Genomic DNA, 21763 nt, shown 5'->3' with positions numbered 1-21763 from the left:
CCCCATTTCCATTATCTTTCCTCCCTTTTCCCATCAGTCACACACAAATAACACCCAGCTCCCGGGCCTTCCTTCTACACCGCCAGCTTCAAGACCAATCTGCTACCGTTTTCACAGATGAATCTGCTCTTTAGGCCTCTTTGGTATATCTTACCACAACTACTGCACAGTTCTCTGCATCCCAAACTGGCAATGCTCCTCTGCAACCCACGGAAGCTGTGCCTGGCCCAACGCCTCATCTCACAGCCCTGACCACACCACTGGCTCCCTGGCCGCCCTCCACTTGTTCTTCACCTGATGTTCCAGCACATCCAAATCCCTGCCCTCCTTCAAGGCTCAACCTAACTGCATTCCCACAGCCTACCCTCTTCTGTTGAGCACCATGTTGTCCTCACTACATCTGCACTCCCCATTCCTCAGCCTCAACTCTGCAGTCCTCAACCACATACCCTTCAATCATTTATTTCTTCACCTCGTCCACCCATCATGACGTGACCTCCCATGATTCACCCACAACAGCTCAGCTTTCCAGGCTCCCTCCTGAGATGCTGGCAGCAAACAAAACAAAATACGGAATGTGTCCACATACCTCTGTTACCTCTCTTCCACACAACCATCTCCCTGCTGTTCTTCAAGCTCCTTGCAGGGCAGGGACTGCTCTTTTTGTAGATGTAAAACTTCCCTTGGCATTCTTTGTGAAATAATGAGAATAGAAAGGAATAAATAACATGAACTCAAATCACAGCATCCTACCAGCCCAGATGTTAGGGAAGGAACAAGCAAACAGTAGGAAAACTAGAAAAGCTGGAGAAATGAAGCAGGTGTGTGGGACCACGTAAAGGTGCGATGCGGTAGGAAATGCAATTCCCGGGCACCCCTACTCATGATATGAGAAATTTATGCCTGGGGCGATCCTGAATTGTGCCCTCCAGCGAGTTCAGTTCGGGAAGGGCGAAAGCAGCGCTCGAGAGGGTCCCTCGGAGCCGAGCGTGGGGCAGCGCCGGAAAACCCCACGCTTCCCGAAGGGGACCCTCAGTGCCGCTACCGCGCCGCTCAGAGAAAGGGGCCGGTCACCCGGGACGTGGGCGGAGGGCGCTCTTCCTCCGGCCGGGGGTACCGGCGCCGGGAGCCCTGCCCCGGCACCGCCGGGGAGGGACGGGACGCGGCGGCCGAGGGACCGCGGGGGCCCGGCGCTAGGACCCGGCGAGGGGCAGCGGGGCGGGAGCAGCGCGCCTGCGCGGCGCGGGCGGGCGGGCGGGCTGCACCGAGCCGCCCGGCAGCGGCGGCCGGAGGAGCGGAGCGGCGCGGCGAGGCGCGGAGCGGCGGGGCGGGAGGAGCGGCGGGACCCGCCGCCGACACCGGCAGCGCGCTCGGCCCGGCCCGGCCCGGCCCGGCCGCAGGGGCGGAGGCGGCGCGGCGGGAGGGCGGTGCGCGGCGCTGTCCGTTCAGCACCGGCGGGCAGGGCGCGGGCACGGCCCCGGCCCCGCCGACCCCCGACACCCCCCCCCCCCGCCTCCCGCCCGGCCCCCGCAGCCCGCACCGGCCCCCCCGCCCCCACAGCACCTGCGGTTTTTCTTCCCCCCACCCCCCCCCCCTTTTTTTTTTTTTTTTTTTTTTTTTTTTTTTTTTCCGGTGCTTTTGGCCACGTCCAACCAGGGAAGGGCCCTCCCCCTCCGGCACCGCAGCGCCCGCGCTCCCGGAGCATGGCCCCCCCTGCCCCTGCCCCTCCGCCGCGGCTGTAGCTCCCGCGGCCCCCGCGGGGCTGAGTTCAGACGAAGGCGGTGGCAGCGCCGGGAGCCGGCGGCACCGGCTTCCCCGCGGAGCGGCCCCCGGGGCGCAGAGCTGGCCGGAGCCCTTCGCCCCCCTCCCTGGGCCTGGATCGGGGCTCGGGTTAGGCACCGACCGCCGCCGAGCCGCCGTCCCCTTACGGGCTTGCTGCCTGCCGTGCTTGCTTGGATGAGTCTGCGACATGCCTAATAAGAGACGAGATGGGCCAGGGCGACGAGAGCGACCGCATTGTGATCAACGTGGGAGGGACTAGGCACCAGACTTACCGCAGCACCCTACGCACCCTGCCTGGCACCCGCCTGGCCTGGATCGCCGAACCCGATGCCCACAGCCACTTCGACTACGACCCCCGCACGGATGAGTTTTTCTTTGACCGGCACCCGGGCGTCTTTGCCCACATCCTGAATTACTACCGCACTGGCAAGCTGCACTGCCCCGCGGACGTGTGCGGGCCCCTGTATGAGGAGGAGCTGGCCTTCTGGGGCATCGACGAGACCGATGTGGAGCCCTGCTGTTGGATGACCTACCGGCAGCACCGCGACGCCGAAGAGGCTCTGGACAGCTTTGGTGGGGCGCCCCTGGATAGCAGTGCCGAGGACGGAGACATAGATGGCACCGGAGACTCTGGCGATGGTGAAGAGGAGCTGGAGATGACAAAACGCCTAGCACTTAGTGACTCCCCAGATGGCAGGTCTGGGGGCTTCTGGAGGCGGTGGCAGCCCCGCATCTGGGCGCTCTTTGAGGATCCCTACTCCTCCAGATATGCAAGGGTAAGCTATGCAATCAGCACCCTCATCAATACACTCGATCCTCCCTTCCGTCCCACTTGCTCCCAGCATCACCAGGGTTATCTCCACTGTGAGAGCAGGGCAGCTACCCATGTGTGTAGCCGTATAAAAATCATGCACGGGCTCTGGGGACATAACCCACGCTCTCAAGCAGGCCTCGTGCATGGGGCACGAGTGGACACCAAGGCATGAGCTTGTGTACTCGTATGTGGGCTTCCAGAGGCCCTCATTTTCTAACAGACTCCTAAAAAGCCACAGCTCGGGGCAGGGTCCCATTCACGGGCCAGGGAAGTCTCCATTATACCAGGTAATTTCCCCCCGTGCACAGATTTTTACAGTCAGTCATCCCCCAGGAAAGAGAGGCACCTTGTCCAGCCCTCTTATGAGCTAACGGCTCTCTCCCCTTTATGAGATGGAGAAGGGATCACAGGAGCAGGCAGTCCCTTGGGAGACCAGGGGATTTGGAGAGTTTCTTAGCCTGGACTGGAAAGGGAGTCTGTTCCTTTCTCTTTTCTCATACGTGCCATGTTAAATATTTATGATCATGCTTCTCTGAGAAGGGGTCATTCAGTTCCTCACTTCCTTGCTCTGTCTTTTCCCTTGTGGGAAATGCAAAGTATTAATCAGAGGAGAGGGTTCATTCATGTAGAAGGGATGCTGTGTTTGACGGGTTTCTTGCCTGGCTACTGAAGGACAACTCCTCCCCTCCTGGTGCCTGCGGTTGTTTTGGAAAGGGAAGGCACGCTGGTGCATGTCACAGCATAGTTGTAGATAAAGATGGTCTTAAACAGTCACCCAGCTCCTCTAAGTAGGTGCCCTTCATGCTAATACATATGAGGATAAGTTACATCAGTTAGGGCCTGATTCTGCTCCTGAAGTCAAAAGTAAAGGAAACGTTTACTTCAGAAGCAGCAGCAGGATTAATCCCCAAGATACCCATATTGATAAGCAGGCAAAAAGATGAAGGACAGTGCCTTTGCAAGGAAATTTGTTTGGATAGGTTTGACTCCTCTCTTCAATGTACCTTTGTTACGGCATAATTGCTGCCGGCCCTCAGTGGGGATGAGTGGTGCTTTGGTGTGGGAGGATGATCAGTGTTCCCGAAGAGGATCAAAGAAGTGAGATCAGACTAGGGAGCAAATTGGACAGGTGGAGGAAAGAGAAGTGGAAATGCAGGGAGCAGGGACGGGGGAGCTGGTCGTGTATGAGCGGGCGGTCGGGCCTGAGCTGCGATCTCCGGCGGGGAGCTGCCGGGTCTGCAGGCTGAATGAATGGGGAAAGCTGGAGCAGAGCCTGGAGTGATATCTTCGTGCATTTCTAAAGATTCTTGTTTGCATACCCTTTGGAGGTTTCCTCCCTGAACAAAGAAGTTAATATTTTAAATGAATTCCTTTAAACTGCATGGAGGATAAAGGAATAATAAAATATTTACCATGAGATGAAAGGATGATGCTGTTGAGTTGCAGCTTTCAAATCCCTGATTGCTGCCAAGGGAACATGGAAACAGCGAGGAAAGGCTGGAGGGTATCCTTCAAAAGGCTTAGTTAGCTTCCTTTAATCAAACCCAATGTTAGCAGGCGTTGATTTGAACAGCAGATCTCTCTGGTATGCAGGAATCTGTTGGTAAAACACATTTCAAGTCAAAGCAGTGTGCTTGTCCAAGATTTTGTGGAATGGTCCAAAAGCCAAATGGGTAATGGTGTCCCAATGAAAAGGATACAAACAGAGGCTAAAGCCGCCTTTTGCCTGGAAGCATTATGGTATGTTAGGTCAGAGGACAAAATCTATAACCAGTATTAAGAGCCTTTGTGATGTACAAGCTGGAATTCTAGAAAGATATAAATTCCATTTTCTAATTCTCTACGGGTATTTTAATTTAGAAATAGGCATTTTATAAAGTGATTTGGATTTGTTTGGGTTTTTTGTTTTGGTTTGGTTTTTTTAGTTTTTTTTTTTTTTGCAGTGGATGTTATACCATTTATTCAAAATTACATGTGCCTACCTGGTAGAATTCAACCCCTGATTTGCCTCTTACTTGTTCTTTCCTTAAAAGATTGTTAAACTAGAGAAACATGAATTCTGGGCAAAGTTTAAGTGCATACTGAATATTTAATGGATTTAAATATGATTCTTTAACTTGTATCTATGGAGACGTAGGCCATATGCATTAATATTTTGCATGAAGGAAGATGGCTTTCATCATCAAAACATGCACACACTGTCCATTAGGAAGATATTATAAGACACTTAACATTTGCTAATAAAAGCCGTATGTTATCGTTATGGATGTAAAAAGAGATGGGAATTTGATTTATGCTCCTGTAACCTAACACAGACATTGCAGAAAGACCTTAAATTCACAATAGCTAATTTACAGTCTAATAATTGATAGCATCATTAACAAATGAATGCTATATTAAAGAAATCATTAATAGATTTGAGCAACAAACCCACAGTTACCTCACTTTTAATTGTGTATGCTACTTTCAACTACAAGCTGTGTTTCACTCATGCAAAAATTTAAATTCACACAGCCATTTTGACAAAAAAAAAAAAAAATCACAAAAATTTTGTCATCCGAATTGGATCTGAGACTTGTACTAATGGTGATTATTATATATATGTTTGGGGTTTACATATGGCACCAAAACGTATGTCAAAATAACATCTTAATATAAGCATTGGTTTACATAACCATTATTCTGTTACACTTGGGCAAGTAAAAGGAATATAGTATACGAATATTAAGATTAAATGAAAACCTGCATACCTAAATAAAGCATCATTTCTCTGGATTATATCCGGTATGCTTATTCAGTGAATGTTAAGGACCTGTCGACAGAAAGCTCAGCATTTACTCAAATCTGGGCATTCTTGGAGCATTTTGGTGAACACTGCTTACAAACACAAGTATATTTGACTGTTTTGCTTCACCAGCACCTCACTCATACTAAATTACATCTGTTGTCACTGTAGACAGTCAGGGGAGACTGGAAGAGCATTAGTGTATGTCAGGCAAAATCAGCTAACTTTGCAGATTTTGTCTATTTCTAAACTTACTTTGATAAAGCATAAGCTCCCAGTCACTAATCGTTTGTCTTTAGGTGCAACATAGTCAACAGTTTCTTGTTAAAACAATAGTGGCCAAGTTTTAATTAAATTACTGCTTTCTAAACACTGATTTCTTAAATAAGGTAGTTCTTTCTAAAAAGATTAAGCGCTCTAAAAAATTACATTGTCTTCTAATCTGTAATAAGAAAAGGTAGCTTGTTTCAAATCACAGATTGCCATAGACACCTACCTTAAGATGAACGGGTGTCGCACTTCTCCATAATTTAAAGGCTCCACATTTGGAGAACAGAGGCAAAGTCTGGTACCTGGAGGTCTGAACAAGGTAACAGGTAAGATGATGGAAAAGATCAGATTTACAGAGATACTGGGTGCATATGCAGACAGGCATGCAGGTGGGTTTTCAGAAGCATCTGATCAGGCAGCTAAATGCTTCATGTCAAGGGATATTGTGCACCTAAATTGGTGAGACGTTTTGTTAAAGCTTACTAGATATGTCTTTTTTGCATGGTCAGGCAACTTTATAAATTTATTTTTTGTAAGTAGATGCAAAGGGGGAAATAAAGTCACACAGAAAGCTACGCACATACACTAAAGCAGCAGATCTGAGTTACACTGTAATAGAGTTCCTGTCTTCTGCATTCTATTAGACTTAACAGGCCCCCCAGTACACAAATGTGTGAAAAATACTTTCTTAGCTTCCTCTCCCTTTTATATTTATGTCTGGTTGTACTGTTCTTACACTAGTGAAGCTACCACTGACCTCCTGGGGAGTTTAGCCTGCAGGTATCTAACATCTTTGCCCCCTTCCTCCTCCTCCTCCTCCCCAGCAGGACAAGGTTGTGTTTGTGTTGATTCACAGTTGTTAGGTTGGTCTGTGCTTGGGAACCAGGAGCTTTCAGCTGCGCTTCTGCGCTAGCGCTCACATTCAAATTGGACGGTTAAGTTTCATTAATGAACTCTCAAGAAAGCTTTTGTAGTCCTTCCAAATAAACATTTTTACTGTTTTTAAATAAAAGCTGGTTGGGGTCCCATGGAAAGTCCTCAACAACTTGACCTGCCATGCTGGCATAGGCTATACAGCTCTGATTTGGAAGAGAAAAGGCTTATGGCAAAACTCTCACTTGCCCTTCCCTCCTGTTCTCCCTTCGCATCCTGTAGAAGGATCTGCTTTCCTCAGTGGGTGATTTTTGAAGGACAAGCTTCTGACGCTGAGGAGGAGACAGGAAAAAGGATAGTGGGGAAGAGATGAGGGAAAAGGTATTCCCCAGGGATTTCCTCCAGCTTTCTTTGGTACGTTCCAGAGCATTTCCACCTTGCTGTGTTCATTTAAACTGATTTTTCTCTATAGAAACTACATCCTGGGGTACGAGAAGGCTGATGGGATCCTAGTTCCTGGATAACCATACTGTCTCGAGCCTTAGAGGCTGGGGTGATTTCTGCTTATCCTTGACCCTGGCCCAGCACAGCTAAGCTCAGGAGTTGGGGAAAGTATCGGGGCGCAGGAATAGATGCTCATCACCCTTCACAAGGGGAGCTTACTCTGCAGCTGTCTGATGTGGGACCCCCTTTGCACAGGAGCACTCCACGGACGGTGCTCCCGCCGAGCCCCAGCAGGGAGGGAGAGGAGGGAGAAGAGCTGCCCCCCACGCCTTCCCCTACCCGCGGGGCTCCCCTCTCCCTGGGGAGAGGTTTCGGCCAAGGGGCCCCGATGGAGCTGCTCACCCACCTTGGGCCTTTCTGCAAGGTCTCCCCTGCAGAGCCATATCGAATCCTGCACTGAAGCTGGCTGCAGTCACTCTCACCATACACTTTGACAATTAACGAGACAGCCTAATTTTAACTGCACGCTGCATTACAGCTCTGGAAAAATGAGAATCTTTCCACATTAAATGAAATTTCCCCTGCACTTGTAGTATAATGGAATTACGGATAGACATCTATTAACTACCATTCTATCGTTCATTATTAATGTTGTTCCTAAAATCCCATTTTATTCCTATTTTCTCCCATCAAGGGACATGTTACTGCAAATCCTTATATAACCCATTAGTAAGCATGGTCTAGTCTTCTCTGCGTCCTGTCCAAAGAAGCCTTTGCAATGCCAGCTAGAAAGTGTTCACCACTCACACTGAGTCCCATGGTCAGTCCCTATCAGATTAGCCAAGGTGGGAGCATGCACACTCACAAATAACTTCTGAGAATTGTCCCTCTGACTTCAGAAGTAAGAAATTTTAAAACCACCACCAAAAAAAAAAAAAATCATAGCAGCCATGCAGAATCATGACTTCATTGGTTTGAATTGTTCAGAAACACATAGGAAGATATGATGTCTGCCCAGAACATCTTACAATATCTTTGAAGTCACAATCTCACAGGGAGATGAGAGGGATGATGTTATCCACCTGACAAATCTATGGCTAGCTAGTACAGACTTAGCAGTTTTAATTCAAGGAAGGTTTTTTTTAAATCCATTTGCCTATTTCCAATTTTATTTCTATTATTCTAAAACCTTAAAAAAGAACAGCATCTGTTGCCATTTTAGTTTTTTTTTTAAATCTTACTTAATTTTAATGTTTCTAGGTTACAAAATTTACTTGATTTAGCCAACGCTGTGATTGTATGGATCATACCATCATATGCATACACATGTATATGCCTTCCTATCACTGCCACCTCCTACGATGCTGAGTGGGATTTCCATATGAGGAAGGACTTCAAAATTAAACTGTCCCAGAATACTTCTGAAAATGTAACTGTGGTGCCACTGAAATCGATACGAATTTAGTGACTGGTTTCAGTATGATATTCGGTCCCTTCTCTCTTTAATCCATCCCTGTGTGCCTTCAATTATTTCCTTTGTCCTTCTCCTGACATTTGCTATTTTGGTTATGGTTAGGAAAAAAAAGGCAACAAAAGTACTGGTATTGTCTGTTGGTTTATCATGAGGCAAAGGATAAAAAGATCTATGGATCAATTATAATACTTCTATTTTAGAACTGCTCACAAAAATGTGATATATTAGACTATACCTAGGAAAACTGGTTTTCCATCTTGTTTTTCCTTCTGCTGTGCAGTCTAGTATTCAATGGTATTCATCTTTCTTACTTGTAAAAATACATGACTGATCTGTATATATTTATGGTAGTACTTTAGTAAAGTCTACACATACTGCCTTTCTTTTAACATAAGGAGGGATGTTAGCAAATCAGCAACAGAGGGCCCAGCCTTACTGTTATTGAAATTCAGTGCCAAAATTACCATTGACTTCAAGGATAGAAATGAATTTTCCTGCAGCATGGTTCAGGATAACAAATTAATTGCAGTGTGCTGCTTTTTTAATGGATACATTACATATTTCCATTCCAAAGCACTGAAGCGCAATAAATCTTAGCCATTTATTAGGAACATACATATTCAAATGTATATTTTCATAATAATTTAAAGACAGGAGCATCTTCAGCACATTGCATCAAAACATAGAGCTCTAATACTGACAAAGCTCTTCCTGATCTTACTGGCATTTTTTACTGCAAAGGACTATAGAATACATCCCCATTGAAACCACATGCCTTCAATTAATACTCAACCAAATCATACCCAACCACTGTATTTCATAATAAAAGGGCACACAAAGGTATTCAGATTGAAAAATTGGACCCTAATTGATAATCAAGTGTGTAATTCTTTCTTGTTCAAATACAGACAACAAAACTGAGTTTCCATTTTGTATAGGCTTGATTTTATGAAATTTCAGTGCATTCTTGGAGGATAAGACTAATAGAACAGCCATTTTGAGATCTTTGCAATTGTATTGCAATTAGCTTCTCAGTTACTATATGCTGAATTTGATCTGAGGAAAGAACAATATTAGAAGGCTGACTTGGCTTTCTCTGCTGAATATTGCATTACATAAATATGTGATTCACTCCAAATGGTACACAGGAGTGTTAGGATCAGATGAAATCAGAGAAATCTATGAATCTATGGAGAACCACTCCCTCCCCCTGGAATATAAACTGAATGCTGTCATTTCTGGAATAATTTTTACATCTCTCTCCCGTGCTCAGTAAGGACCCAGATTTTGCTGTCTTCCCTCCTACTCTTGTAGTGATAGCTTACTCCAGGAATCCCCATTTCCTTTGGGCTGAGAACAAGATACTACCCAGCATGGGTAAAGGTGAAAGGACCAGGCCCTAATGGATTTTAATTTCTTTCAGATATGATTTATATGATATAATGGGGGCTCTAATAAATCATGCTATAAAAATTATGAATAAATCTCAGTCCAAGGCTTTATGCAGTGATTGCTTATGATGTAAGACCCTTTAATGACAGTAAGTTAAAATTGCATTGTAATGGCCCTTTGTAAATGCAATAAATCTCCAATTTCAGTGCACTGCGGACAGCCAGCGATGTGTGTGCTGCACATGAGCTACCAACACAGGCACATGCTGCTGGCACACACTTACGTAATTATGTTGATACTTCAGGAGCAGCAGTAAAGCTTAGCACTCCTAGATTTACTTGGAGAAAATGTTCGGTCAAGACCATTGTGGTGGTGTGACTGTGTGAAATGGTTTAAAATATCCCACTGGCTTTTTACTTAAAAACCTGGGAAAGAATGTCCCTTTTAAGGAGCAGTAATATAGACTGATTGGTTTTAAGTAACAAAGGCAAAATCTATTTCTGCCAAGTCTTCTAATTTCCCAGAGACAAATACAAGTTAAAACGGGCATTTTGGTTTGCACAACCAAACTGCATCCATCATCTTCCCTGAATTTCCTGGATCATCTACTCAGCATTCACAAAAAAATTAAAAATGTGCACAGAAATAAACAAACAAGATAAGAGCTCCAACACTAACAGGATTTGCAGCAGAATCGCTATTCCTGACCACCTTTGCCTTCCAAAAACAACATTTAAAACATTATCTGCATTCCCTATCCAAATACAGAAAGATGTGACAGTTCAGGTTGCTTATTATTTGACATGCATCAGAAATTCTGCTGCCGATTTCACTTTGGAAATTCATTCTAATAACCCTGTTGTATTTTTCAGTTTGGATTCTTGCAGTCCTCATTATGCCAGATCAATTGACAGGTATAGAATGTGGAGGTCAGTTTTGTGATTTATCCAGTTATTAATTAAATTATAACCTCCAATCAGAATGCTTCTAATTCGACAACAGACTTAAAAAAAAAAAAAAAAAAAAAAAACAAATAAACAAACAAACAAAAAAAAACAGGGAGAAACCCCTAAAAATGCTGAGCACCTACAACCTCCAGCAAAGGGAGGTCATGTCTTTTAGCAGAAAAGGACATGGGCAAGGAGTTAAGAGACCATCAGGAAAATCACACCCCGCCTCATAGGGCCACTGCCAGAGCTACCACTGATTTTTGTGGGATCTGGCCAGAGACCCATGCAGACTTATTTCAGGCAAAATTTTTCAGGACAAGGACAGTTGTGTAATTGCCACAACACTCAATACAAAAAAAAAAGGGCTTGCCTTCATAGCAGCCTCTGATCTCTACTTTAAAAACAAGACATGATATCAGCCACATTGTGCTATTCCTGTTTCTTTTTTTAGCGTGGATCTCCCCATTGCTTCTAGTGTGGAGTTTTGCAAGAAATCTAGTGACAGTACGTCTTAGCACTTCTTCGGAATGTGTCCCGCATAATGCAGAACTGATTTTAACTCAGGCTTTTTCAGTAAATCACTTGTAAGGACAAACCAAGAACAACCTAACCGTGCTATAACAGCTCAACCTATACCAGACTGAGTCAATTGTTGGGGAGGGGGGATATTTGGTTTTCTTTTTTTGGGGTGGTAGCAGATCAGTTTAGATCTGAATTTTGCTTAAGCAATATTGAAATTTAGTATTCAGCTGATAGGAGCGCAGTGTTTATCCTACCAAGAAGTCCCAAAAGTGTTAGCGATTTTATTAAAAGACCTAATGTAAATTTCAAAACTGTATAGATTACTTGAAATGTTAGTTATGTCTAAGCAGCAGGAAATCAATAGTGCAAAAGTGCATTCACTGTTCTAAAGAAAACATCTTTTGGAGTATCTCCTCCACTAAGAAAAGCAGCTGTTTACCTTGTAAGTGTCAGTGAGAGACTGAAGGCCAATGAAAAGTTTGAAATTCAACAGCAATTCTATAGCATCTTCAACTCCAAACCACAAATTTATTTTCACATAGGTACTACCATCAGCTACAGCAGCTCCGAAAACTGCACATTTACTGTCCTCAAAGGATATCTTGCTAGGACAGCAGGGTAAGCCTTTGTTCTTACTAGGTGATCTTTAACACATTCATTCAGAACAGTCCACACATATCCACAGAAATATACACATACCTACAGGGTGTGCATTTACTAAAAAAGCAAAAAATAACCCCCTAAAAAAACCCCTAAAACCTGAGATTTGGACAGATGATTGCAAGCAACTGAATTAATGCAGTTTATCAAGCAAGCATTTGTTAGCAGACCTGACTAAAGTTATTATTTGCGCATTCTACTTGCTTGCACGTTAGCTCTGAAGATTCCTCTCAGGGATTTCAGCTAGCCTCTACATCATGCCAGTTGTATGGAAGGAGGCTGTGTTCATATAGCTCAGCAAATGAACATTTGCAACAGCACAAGCACACAAACAACACATTATATTAGCTCATTAAGCCACATCATTTGGGCATGCTTCAGCCCGACTCATTTCATATGAATTTTACTGTGTGTGGAATCACACAAAACATTTAATCTTAGTATGTCATTTTCAAAATAGGAAAACAACTTTCCTCAGGGTACCTGCTTTGCATTTTTTAATCTCTCCCTTACTATGTGTTTATTGCTGTAACTATCACAATAGGGTAATAATCTCTGTTGACACCTCTAAATGCTATTACCATAAAACCAGCAAGTTAACAGTAAGCATCTCGGGGAAGAATTTACACCATACTCGGATGTAGTGTTTCCCAAACCACCCCGGACTGGAGCAGCTCACCCAAAGCCACGATTATTCAAAAGGTGTGGTCTGTGTATGAGCAGTGCCAGCCAGTGCAAAGAGAGCAGGGTTGGGTACCCACCGTCCCTCCCTCACTCCCGCATCACAGAAATCTAGCCGTCAGTTCCTACATCTTCACTTCTGAGGCCACACTTAGGAAAGGATGTAGCCATGTGAGTTCAAAATGTACAATTCCCAAAAGGCTAACCCGGCAGATGTCATTTTTAAAAATGCATATTAAGATTTCACAGTGCCTACAGTGTTGTTTCTGCCTGTGCCCAGAACTGCTTTAGTATCGTTTGCTGCCTTTTATCAAAGCCTTGTTAATGCCCATAACTTTCCTCACTAACAGGCACAATCCTTTAAACATACCTGCTGAATACACACTGAATATAAACTGTTTTCAAAAACATGCTCAAATGAAAACAGGAGATATTAGTAGTGTGAAAAAGTTCCCCAGATGCAATAATCCAGTGGCTAGGTTTTTTTTTTTATTAGAATGTGACAATTTCAGGTTTAATATCTTCCTCCAATTGCAGGATTTCAAATTTTCATCTGTGTCTGCTCAAGAGACTTCCCAACTTCAGACAGCTGCATAATCCAGGCAGTTAGTGAAGTTGATCCAGTTTGCATGGCATGAGGAATTCATAAACCAATATAGTGGGTATGTGGCAAAGCAGCGTTTCCCAATAACGTGGAACTAAGAAGCTGTTCCTATGTGGTAATTCCAGGCTACTGAATTCAGCAAGATTAATAGCAGACAGATATATGTAGTGACATTGTCAGAGACGGTGTAATGTTAGCATATGACAGTGCTATTTTTTTTATTTTCAATCACTCACTAGTTTGAAGCCAGCTCCTGATAGGAAATAACCATATGTTGTCATCATGCGGTTGACTCCAGGATGAGCCATGTGCAATGATTTAGTGATCTCTCTGCAGCCCCTATAGAGAAGGAATGCACAAAACACACAAAAAAGATTGAGATGATCCGCAGAAGTAGAGAGAACGTTTTCGCCCCAGAGTCCGAGCAGTTCCACTGTGCTGAAAAGCGAGCTCCCAAGTCACTGTAAGGACACAGCACGTAATTCGTTTTGAACAGACCTAAGTTTCCCAGGGCTATCAATCTGTCACCTTTCAGCCATGCCATGTAAACACAAGCATTCTTAAAATCTTTGAAGGCTGCCTTTTCATCAATATTTTAACATAGACATTCTTTTAATTTAAAGGGAAATTGATCGCTAACATTTTATTACTTTTTAATAAAAGCACATTATCACCATTAAAGAACAGTGATCTCAATTAAACTATTGCCAGGATTAATTTAACTTGGAAAAATGCTAGAACACTTCTTTGCAAGATTAGGGCCTTTTACAGCATGTATGTTTTAGCTCTGGTATTAACAATCAACACAGAAGTGATCAATAAACATTCTAGCTATTACATTCACTACCTTCATGATACTCATAGTACTAGTTCAAAATCTTACTGGAAACTGTGAAGGGTATATTGTTAAAGATCCCTCTCTGCTGTAATTTACCTTGTATAGGAGTCTTGCCAAGGGCTCTAATGAAGCAGAGGCAGTTTTGCAGTTTTACCATCTGTTATCAAACCTACTCCTGCTATAACAGAAACACAATTGTATTGGAATTTAGAAGTGACAAACACTGAAAAAATATTTTCTTTTATTGTTTATATAGCTTTGCACTGCAGTCTAAAGAACAAAACATTTGGACAATAAATAAAACATTTAAAAAACTGATTTAATTAAAAAACAAGATATAGGTAAAGAACAGTAATAGAGTTGTTCTACATAACCACAACACAACAAAGAGTTATAAATAAGGAATCACGTTATATTCCATAGCCTTCAGATTTAGATTTTAATGGAGGGTAACATGTCCTATTTTAGATCCTGCAGAGGGAAAAATCATCAACAAAAAGCCCTTCTGAAATATGAATGTCACTGAAACTTTTTAAAATGCTACATCTGTGCTATCTAGGACCATAGGACCACATTAGGAACTGAATCCTCCTATGCTTCTCTCCATCCTAAGGAAGGACCTGCAGGGTGAAAACTCCAAAGAACACTACAGTTTAGCTTCACTTATGTGCAGTGGACTAAAAATGAATACTTAATATTTATATGAATCATTGTCAGTGTCAGGTAAGATGAAGCTTATAAAAATAGAACCAAATCAGAGAATGAGTTTTAAGACTCAGTGGATAAATGCCTCTTTACGTACGGTATTATTTATAGATATTTTTCTAATCTGTTCTGTCATCTTGTCTCTTAAATTATTAGAAAGGAAGAAAGGAGGAGCTACAGCAAATGTAGATGAAAGAGAAATCTTACTGGGAACTGTGGCAGGAATGTGAGCAAAAGCAAGGAAGTTTGGAGCTGTGTTCCTAGATCTCTTGTTCTCCCTATGTTGTACATGAAAACCATTCCAGCCTCTTTTGTAATTAAATCTGTACTTTTTTTTAACTACTCTCTTGCAACAAGAGGAATGGTGTTTTCACAACTCTGTGTTTGGCATCCAAAAGGCTCACTTACTGCATCTGAAAACACTGAAAACAAGCTAATCACAAGCAGGTTTCAGACACTGCTCTAACGCTTGTGTCAGTGGTCTCACTAAGCCGTGGACATCCTGCAGCAGTAAAAGTCTCCTTCCGATATAAATGCTGATCTCAAAGGAGGTCACAACAGGAATTTCATCATCAGATCCTGGTTTTTATAGCTCCATTTGAAGTCACTGACAGCTGCAGATGGTCTATTCAGGTTGATCCCCAAAGGTTCTTAAGCTAGGTATTGAAGACTTTTTAAAATGTCAGTTGTGATGATAAATAGATGCACAAAGCTATCATCTGATAAGGAGACTGACAGTACTAATATCTCCCTGCATCATGAAGGTTCTATGAGTCTTAACCCTTTATGAAAATACTTTAAAAAACTACAAAAAGGACAAGATATAAACAAAATATTACTATAATTTTAAACAAGTATTCAGTATCAAAGTGCAAAATACTCAAGAAAATTAGGATGAAAGTTACCTTGTAAGAAAATTCAAAGGAAGGGGGCACAGCCACAACTGCTGAGTTCTTGCAAATAAGCCAAAGTTATCCTTCACGTTTAGGAATGTGGGGACGTAATCCTTGTTTTCATTCTGTTAGGAGGTAGACAGCTCTGCTATAAAGCAACTAAAAGGCATTTGTTCCCTTATGCAGAGATTCACATTACACAACCTCCATCAGACAAGAATTAAAACTGGTTAAAGCAGGCACCTACTCTCTTCCCTGGATCTACGTGGTTACAGAATACTGCACAGGGGGACCATGTATCCATAGGCTTTTGTTTTGACCATCTGAGTACCATTTTTATAAGCACCAATTTGAAGTACTTTTTTGAACTCGCTTCATCCAGGTAGGTTTTCAGAGTAGCTGTATGTCTGCTGAGAACACTGCACACAACTGCTCTTTGATTTTATGACATTTCTTGCAAATAGAAGCTTTTCCTGCTCTTGACTTCAGCAGCAAGGTCTATTTCAGACCAGTGAGAAGTTTCATGTAATCTCTTTTTATCCCAGTTGTCCTAGTCAGATGTACATGTTTGCAGGTACAAGAGCTGTGGTAAATTTAAGCAGAGATCCAAGACATGAATGTTAGGAACAGCTCTTTTTTTTTTTTTTTTTTTTTTGCCACAAGGATACCTGGTCCCACTGTTCATCCCAATAGCCAACCAGGGTTTTTTTAGCAATGCCAGTCTAACAGATGTAATTTCCACTTACGGCTCTGGGCACATCACTAATTCTAGTAACTGCAAAACTTATAGTAGAAATCCCTTTCTGTGGCATCCCTTGTTCTTCACTTTGACAACTTTATCAAAAAGAATAACAACAAAAAAAAAGATATTTCTGCTATGAACTTGTATATGACTGTCCCGACACAGCAGCAGCATTTTGGTTGAAAGATCTTCCTACAAGAGCTGTAATGTACACAGATGGCCAAGGGCTCAGAAATACACTCAGAAAAATGCAGTAGACAATTTACATCTGGAAACTTTGTTCGCAAGCCCTGTACCATGTTTACTGAGACCAGAGACTGTATTTTGAGAGGCATATCAATAAAGATTTGGATACAAATAGAAAAAAATATCTTCTCATTCACTACCTGCATTGCATATGATACTAGCTGTAATCAAGAAAAATTACAAGATGACACTAAGCTATCAAGCTGTATAATTCCTGCTAGCACTCACAGCAAGTGCTCACTGCAGTCCTGCTATTAAAATGCCCACAGGCCACAAGAAACACTCTTAAGCTAACTCACTAGTCCAAGTTATGAATTCTTCTAGTTAACAAAACTCACGACAGGCTTGCAGCTTAGGGTAGGATACATTTTTTTCTTAAAATACATCTACCTTAATCGAAATGCTAAGTAGTCACTTGTGGTTTTGAATCTCACATTATGCTGAGACAGTGATTTCATTTTTTTAAATGCACACATAGAAGGAGATGAGCCACAAGTAAAGTCACCACGCATGTCACCAGCCCCTCTTTAACATTTATTCCACAGCCTTATTTGTCTTTCAAATCCAGCTACTTGTGAGGGTTGCGAGGGAGGGAAAAGGTTGATGAATTTTTGTGTTTTTGGAAAGTCTGCAGATGATGTTTAGGGAGCCTTCTCACAATACACAGACTTTTTGGCTAAGAAACAGGTTTGGGAGTATCAGCAGCATTATATGTATTCTGTGGCTTCATATCTAGAGCTGGTCAAATAAATGTAGATACATTTTCTTTTTGGCAAGAAAAGATTTTTTTTCCCCCATTTCTCCCCTTCCTTTCAAAGATGGTTTATTCCAACTTCATGCCTTTCCTCCATGAGAAGAGTCCCCAAGCTTTTTTTCCCTCGCTATTAGTTTGTTTTTCTCTCCCTACACTTAATCAAGAATTGAAAAAGAAAAAGTCAGAAAGAAAGAACAAACCAGCAATATTTAAGAGGGAATGACTGAAAGATAAAAAGCAAAGAATTTTTTGCACAAAATTTTGCTAAAATCTTTGGATAAGGAAAAAACCTTGCCAGTTTGAAGTCAGCAGGACAAATATGACAAATTCTGTTGCATGTTTTCAAGGAAAAGAGGATCTTTTTTTTCCAAATTGCTTTTGTAATTTCCATTGAGCTATTTACAAATACACATCTGCTTGCAGTTCTTCAGCTTGTTTGAGGTGATTTTATTTGCTTGGTTTTAAATCAGCTGAGAATAAAAACAGGTTTCCATGTAGATCAGGAAAATACAGGCTTGCTCATTAATTTCTCTTCAGACGGTTCTCAGCCTGGCTCTGTATTTCCCTAGCCATTTCTGGACACAAAACCACTCTTCCTTTTAGAAGGATCAACAACTTCTTGTCCTTCTGCTTGTTCCACTTCCACCCGGAAGCTGTGGCACCAATTCTGTTTTTTAAACACCATTTTAATTATTGTTGGATAACTGATCTCCTGCTCACGGAGCATGGGAGGCTATGCAGCAGAGGAACCGCAGTCATCATCAGATATTAGAAGGACACTCTTTTGAAGCAGAACTACAGAACATAGTGGTTCTGATGTAAGCAATGAGAAGGAAAGTGCCTGGAGTAGGATGTAGCAACAGCAAACAGGAAATGGGAGGAGGTTTCAGAATTAGAAGAACAAGTCACAGCAGGGAGAGGGAAGTCTCACTCTCCTAGGTCACTAGACATTGAAGAACAAATAGCGTTGGGACCCTGGAAAGGGAATGTAGGATGACAAATCACTAGCCTAATAGTAGAGAAACAAGAGCATCAAGAGCTTGATATCTCAGACTGTGGCACCTTACAGCAAAGCCTTTTCCAGCAAGGTGAGAACAACCTAATCAGAATAATTCAAATGAGTTAGCAATATGCCAGTACATTCTGCATGTGCTGCAAGCAAGCAAGCAAGCAAGCAGCCCTCACACAAAAACCCAGGAAGAGGAAAATTTGCAGTAATGGATTTTGTGGTCAAAGAGCACGTTTTGCTGTCGTGAGCTTGCTAAAGAATTAAAAAAAAAAAAAACAAAAAAAAAAAAAACCCACACCAACAAACAAACAGTTCAAACAGTTAGGCCCCACAGAGAAAAGCCTCATGTATTATCACCAGTGCTAGCACTGGAGAAGCCTTTGCTGTAAGGACATTTGAGGATTGTGGACAGCGTGTTCTGATGCACTTAGGTTTTTTCTGTGGCCTGTGAAGGTCCAACACCTCGATGGCTAGTGCAAGAGCTTGGCAGAGACAAAAAAAAAAAAAAAAAAAAAAAAAAAAATAGGAGGCCAACTTCTTCATCTTTTTAATTGCTCTAGAGCAGACAGAGACTTCAGTGTTCCAACTCAGCCAAACCAGCTTTTCTTCTTAAGAGTCCTGCACAGGAACTACGGCCTTCACCACACACAGTCTCCTTTCAGCTGTGATCCATGACTAAATGGGATTTCAGGATAAAACAACTGGCCTAATAAATATATAGGGGACTTGTGGAAGGGAGAGGGAGCCACAGGCTCTTGCTCTGTCAGACTAAAAGATGCCATGCAAGTTTTGGTAGCAGTCCCCATAGGTATTTTTCTGGGGGTGATTCTCATTGTGTGTTAAATCCATGGGACAATTAGCACCCTTTCGCCCTTGTTTGATCACATTAATTAACTAAAAAAGACGTCTAGAATAAATGGGCAATCTTCAATTGAGAATATAGATTGTCTAATGAAAAGATGTGGCTTGTTAATGTATTCTGTTCACTGAGGACTCCAATATGAATATATGTTTAAGATTTGGTGGCAAATACAGTGAGGGAGCTGAAGCAACAAGGAGAGATAAGGTAGCAGGCAAAAGCAGTACGATCTTGTGTAGGAGGCACAGGAACGCACCAACTCTTGATCTGACTTCAAATGTGACCTCTGACAAGTCACAACTTCTTGATAGTGACTTACATCCATAATCAGGATAATAGGACATTATTTATCTACCTCTTCTGGGTATTATGGAGAGTAATTAGTGTTTACACAGTATTTGAAGGTAAGTTTGAGATACTGGATGAATTTCCAGTATCATGTTTGCTTTAAGCAGGTGAAATGAGGACATCTTTTTGACAGAAAGAACTAAAGTTATTCTCAAAATAAATCAGGGGGATCAGAAGGCAATCTTCTCTTTGCTTCATTCTGATTATTCAGCATTCCTCAAAAAGATTGACAGGAAATGAGAAAGCAAAGCTTTTGTGGATCAGAGGCAAAATTTAGGAACATTTAACACTGTATCTATAAAACCTTTTAAACAACAGTTAAAAATTCAGAAGATTCTTTTTGCTCTTTCAGATGAAAAATTAAGACACAGTAGAATGAGCATAACAGATTGACAGATCTACTAAATAACTTCTCATTAAATAACGACTAAATTTTAAAATGGGATACATATACCCCCAAATAGACATTTTAAAACAAAACATACAAAATCAAAGCATGAGCGGACCCTACATTTTAACTGGCTCCAGTTTGCAGCAACCTCATAAAGCCAGAAAACAGTCTAAGTGAATTAACCCACTGTGTCCATAATCTGTGTATTCTGAATAGAGATTTCAAATTGAAGGAGCAATTTACACATCAGCCCTGCAGTGGCAATAGAATGAACCCTTGACTTTTGTCTTGGCTGTTGTCAGAAAACACGCTGCCCTCCTAGAACAGGCAGGCTCGGTGTGAACTGAGAGCTGTGTCTAGCAAAGTGGGTCTCTTCCAAGAAGACCAACACCCTACAGAAGAAGATGCCAGAGCAGATGCTGTCTATGCTGAAGCCTGACATATGCCGAAGCTCCCTGAGCAATCACAGAATGGCACAAAGCATACTGGGAGCAGTCACCTTTTTCTCAGCTGGGTTGGCTTTATCTCCAGGATCATCTTTGTATTATGAGACCTCTGACACAAGGGCATCAGACAGATATTGAAGATGAGCTATTCGCTTCCTGAGGAAACGTGCAGCCAGGACTGGCAGAGGTACTGTTACAGATCAGCAGAGGAGGCAAAGAACTTGGGACAGACACAGCAGAATGACCCTTGGACCTCTTCTGCCACAGGCAGTATGGTGGGGCAGGGAGTAGCATAGGTATTCCCCTGAAGACTCAAGGAGGGAGGCAGATGACACAAGAGTTGCACATCTGCTTTGTAGATACCGATCTCTTTGAAAATACTCTTTGACTGCGATGCACCACAGAGTGTGTTGGACATATGTAAACAATACAAGATCCACTTGTTAGTGCCTCCTTCTGCTGTAATTGTCTGGAAGTTCTTGCTGTAGGTGAGCAGAAAATGGTGCCTTTGATATCATTCAGGGATTGTTGTGTTCCTCAAAAAAAAAATGCACTGCTTTTTAATTAATTCTAACTCATATTTACCATTTATGACATACAGGGATGGCCTGAAATTGCTTACATCCTGGTTGCCTAATTCAATGAAAAGTGTTAAATTTGACCTCCCTGTGTTGTTTTTTGTTTTTGTTTTTTTTGTTTTGTTTTGTTTTCCTGAAGGTAATTCCAAATGGAAGAATAAATGAAAGCTGCTGGAATTTTAACAAAACACACCTTTCTTCCCCAGTGTTCACTGATTATAATTAATATGAAGTTAATCAAAACTCAGAGCAAAACAAAAAAAAGGTCAGAAAGCAATTATATTAGACATATGCTCCCCAGCCAATTGCTTGCTTTTCAGGTTTTAGCAATGTTGTAATTTCAATACTTATGCAACCACCATAGAATTTTCTAGGTCTAAATTTCACTTCAAAAGCAGAAACTTCTCACCAACCAACCACTTCAGGTCCAAGCCCAAGAACTTTTTTCTCATAAGAGGAAAAAAAAGAAAAAAGAAAAAAAAAAAAGAAAAAAATAAATGAGCTTCCTTTAAAGTCTCCTTCACACTTTCAGCCTCCTCAGATGCCACCACTGCATCATAGAAGGAACTATCAGGCACCTTCCTGCTTACTGCAGATCAAGTCAAGGGCACTCTGAATCATCCGGGAGACACTGCCTCATAGCACACAGCCCTTGCAGAAAGAAATCCTCTGGGGAAATCAGTTTATGGCAGATTTCATATTG

General features: G+C 42.3%; 1 protein-coding gene across 4 annotated transcripts in view; it reads left to right on the top strand.

Moving 5' to 3' along the window:
• Window positions 1–1576: 1576 nt before the first annotated feature.
• KCNC1 (potassium voltage-gated channel subfamily C member 1) overlaps window positions 1577–21763 on the top strand; it is a 128936-nt gene continuing 108749 nt past the window's right edge. For 3 of the 4 annotated variants that reach the window (XM_042784467.1, XM_042784466.1, XM_032984855.2), the window contains exon 1: window positions 1577–2558. In XM_042784467.1, the coding sequence (XP_042640401.1) occupies window positions 1989–2558 (570 nt within the window). In that variant the 5' untranslated portion in view covers window positions 1577–1988. 4 annotated transcript variants of the gene reach the window in all.

This window comes from Tyto alba, unplaced genomic scaffold, assembly GCF_018691265.1.
Source record: "Tyto alba isolate M040663 unplaced genomic scaffold, T.alba_DEE_v4.0 Super-Scaffold_8, whole genome shotgun sequence".
Taxonomy (NCBI): domain Eukaryota; kingdom Metazoa; phylum Chordata; class Aves; order Strigiformes; family Tytonidae; genus Tyto; species Tyto alba.
The sequence above is the reverse complement of the archived record's forward strand: the minus strand, read 5'-3'. Positions and strand labels throughout refer to the sequence as shown.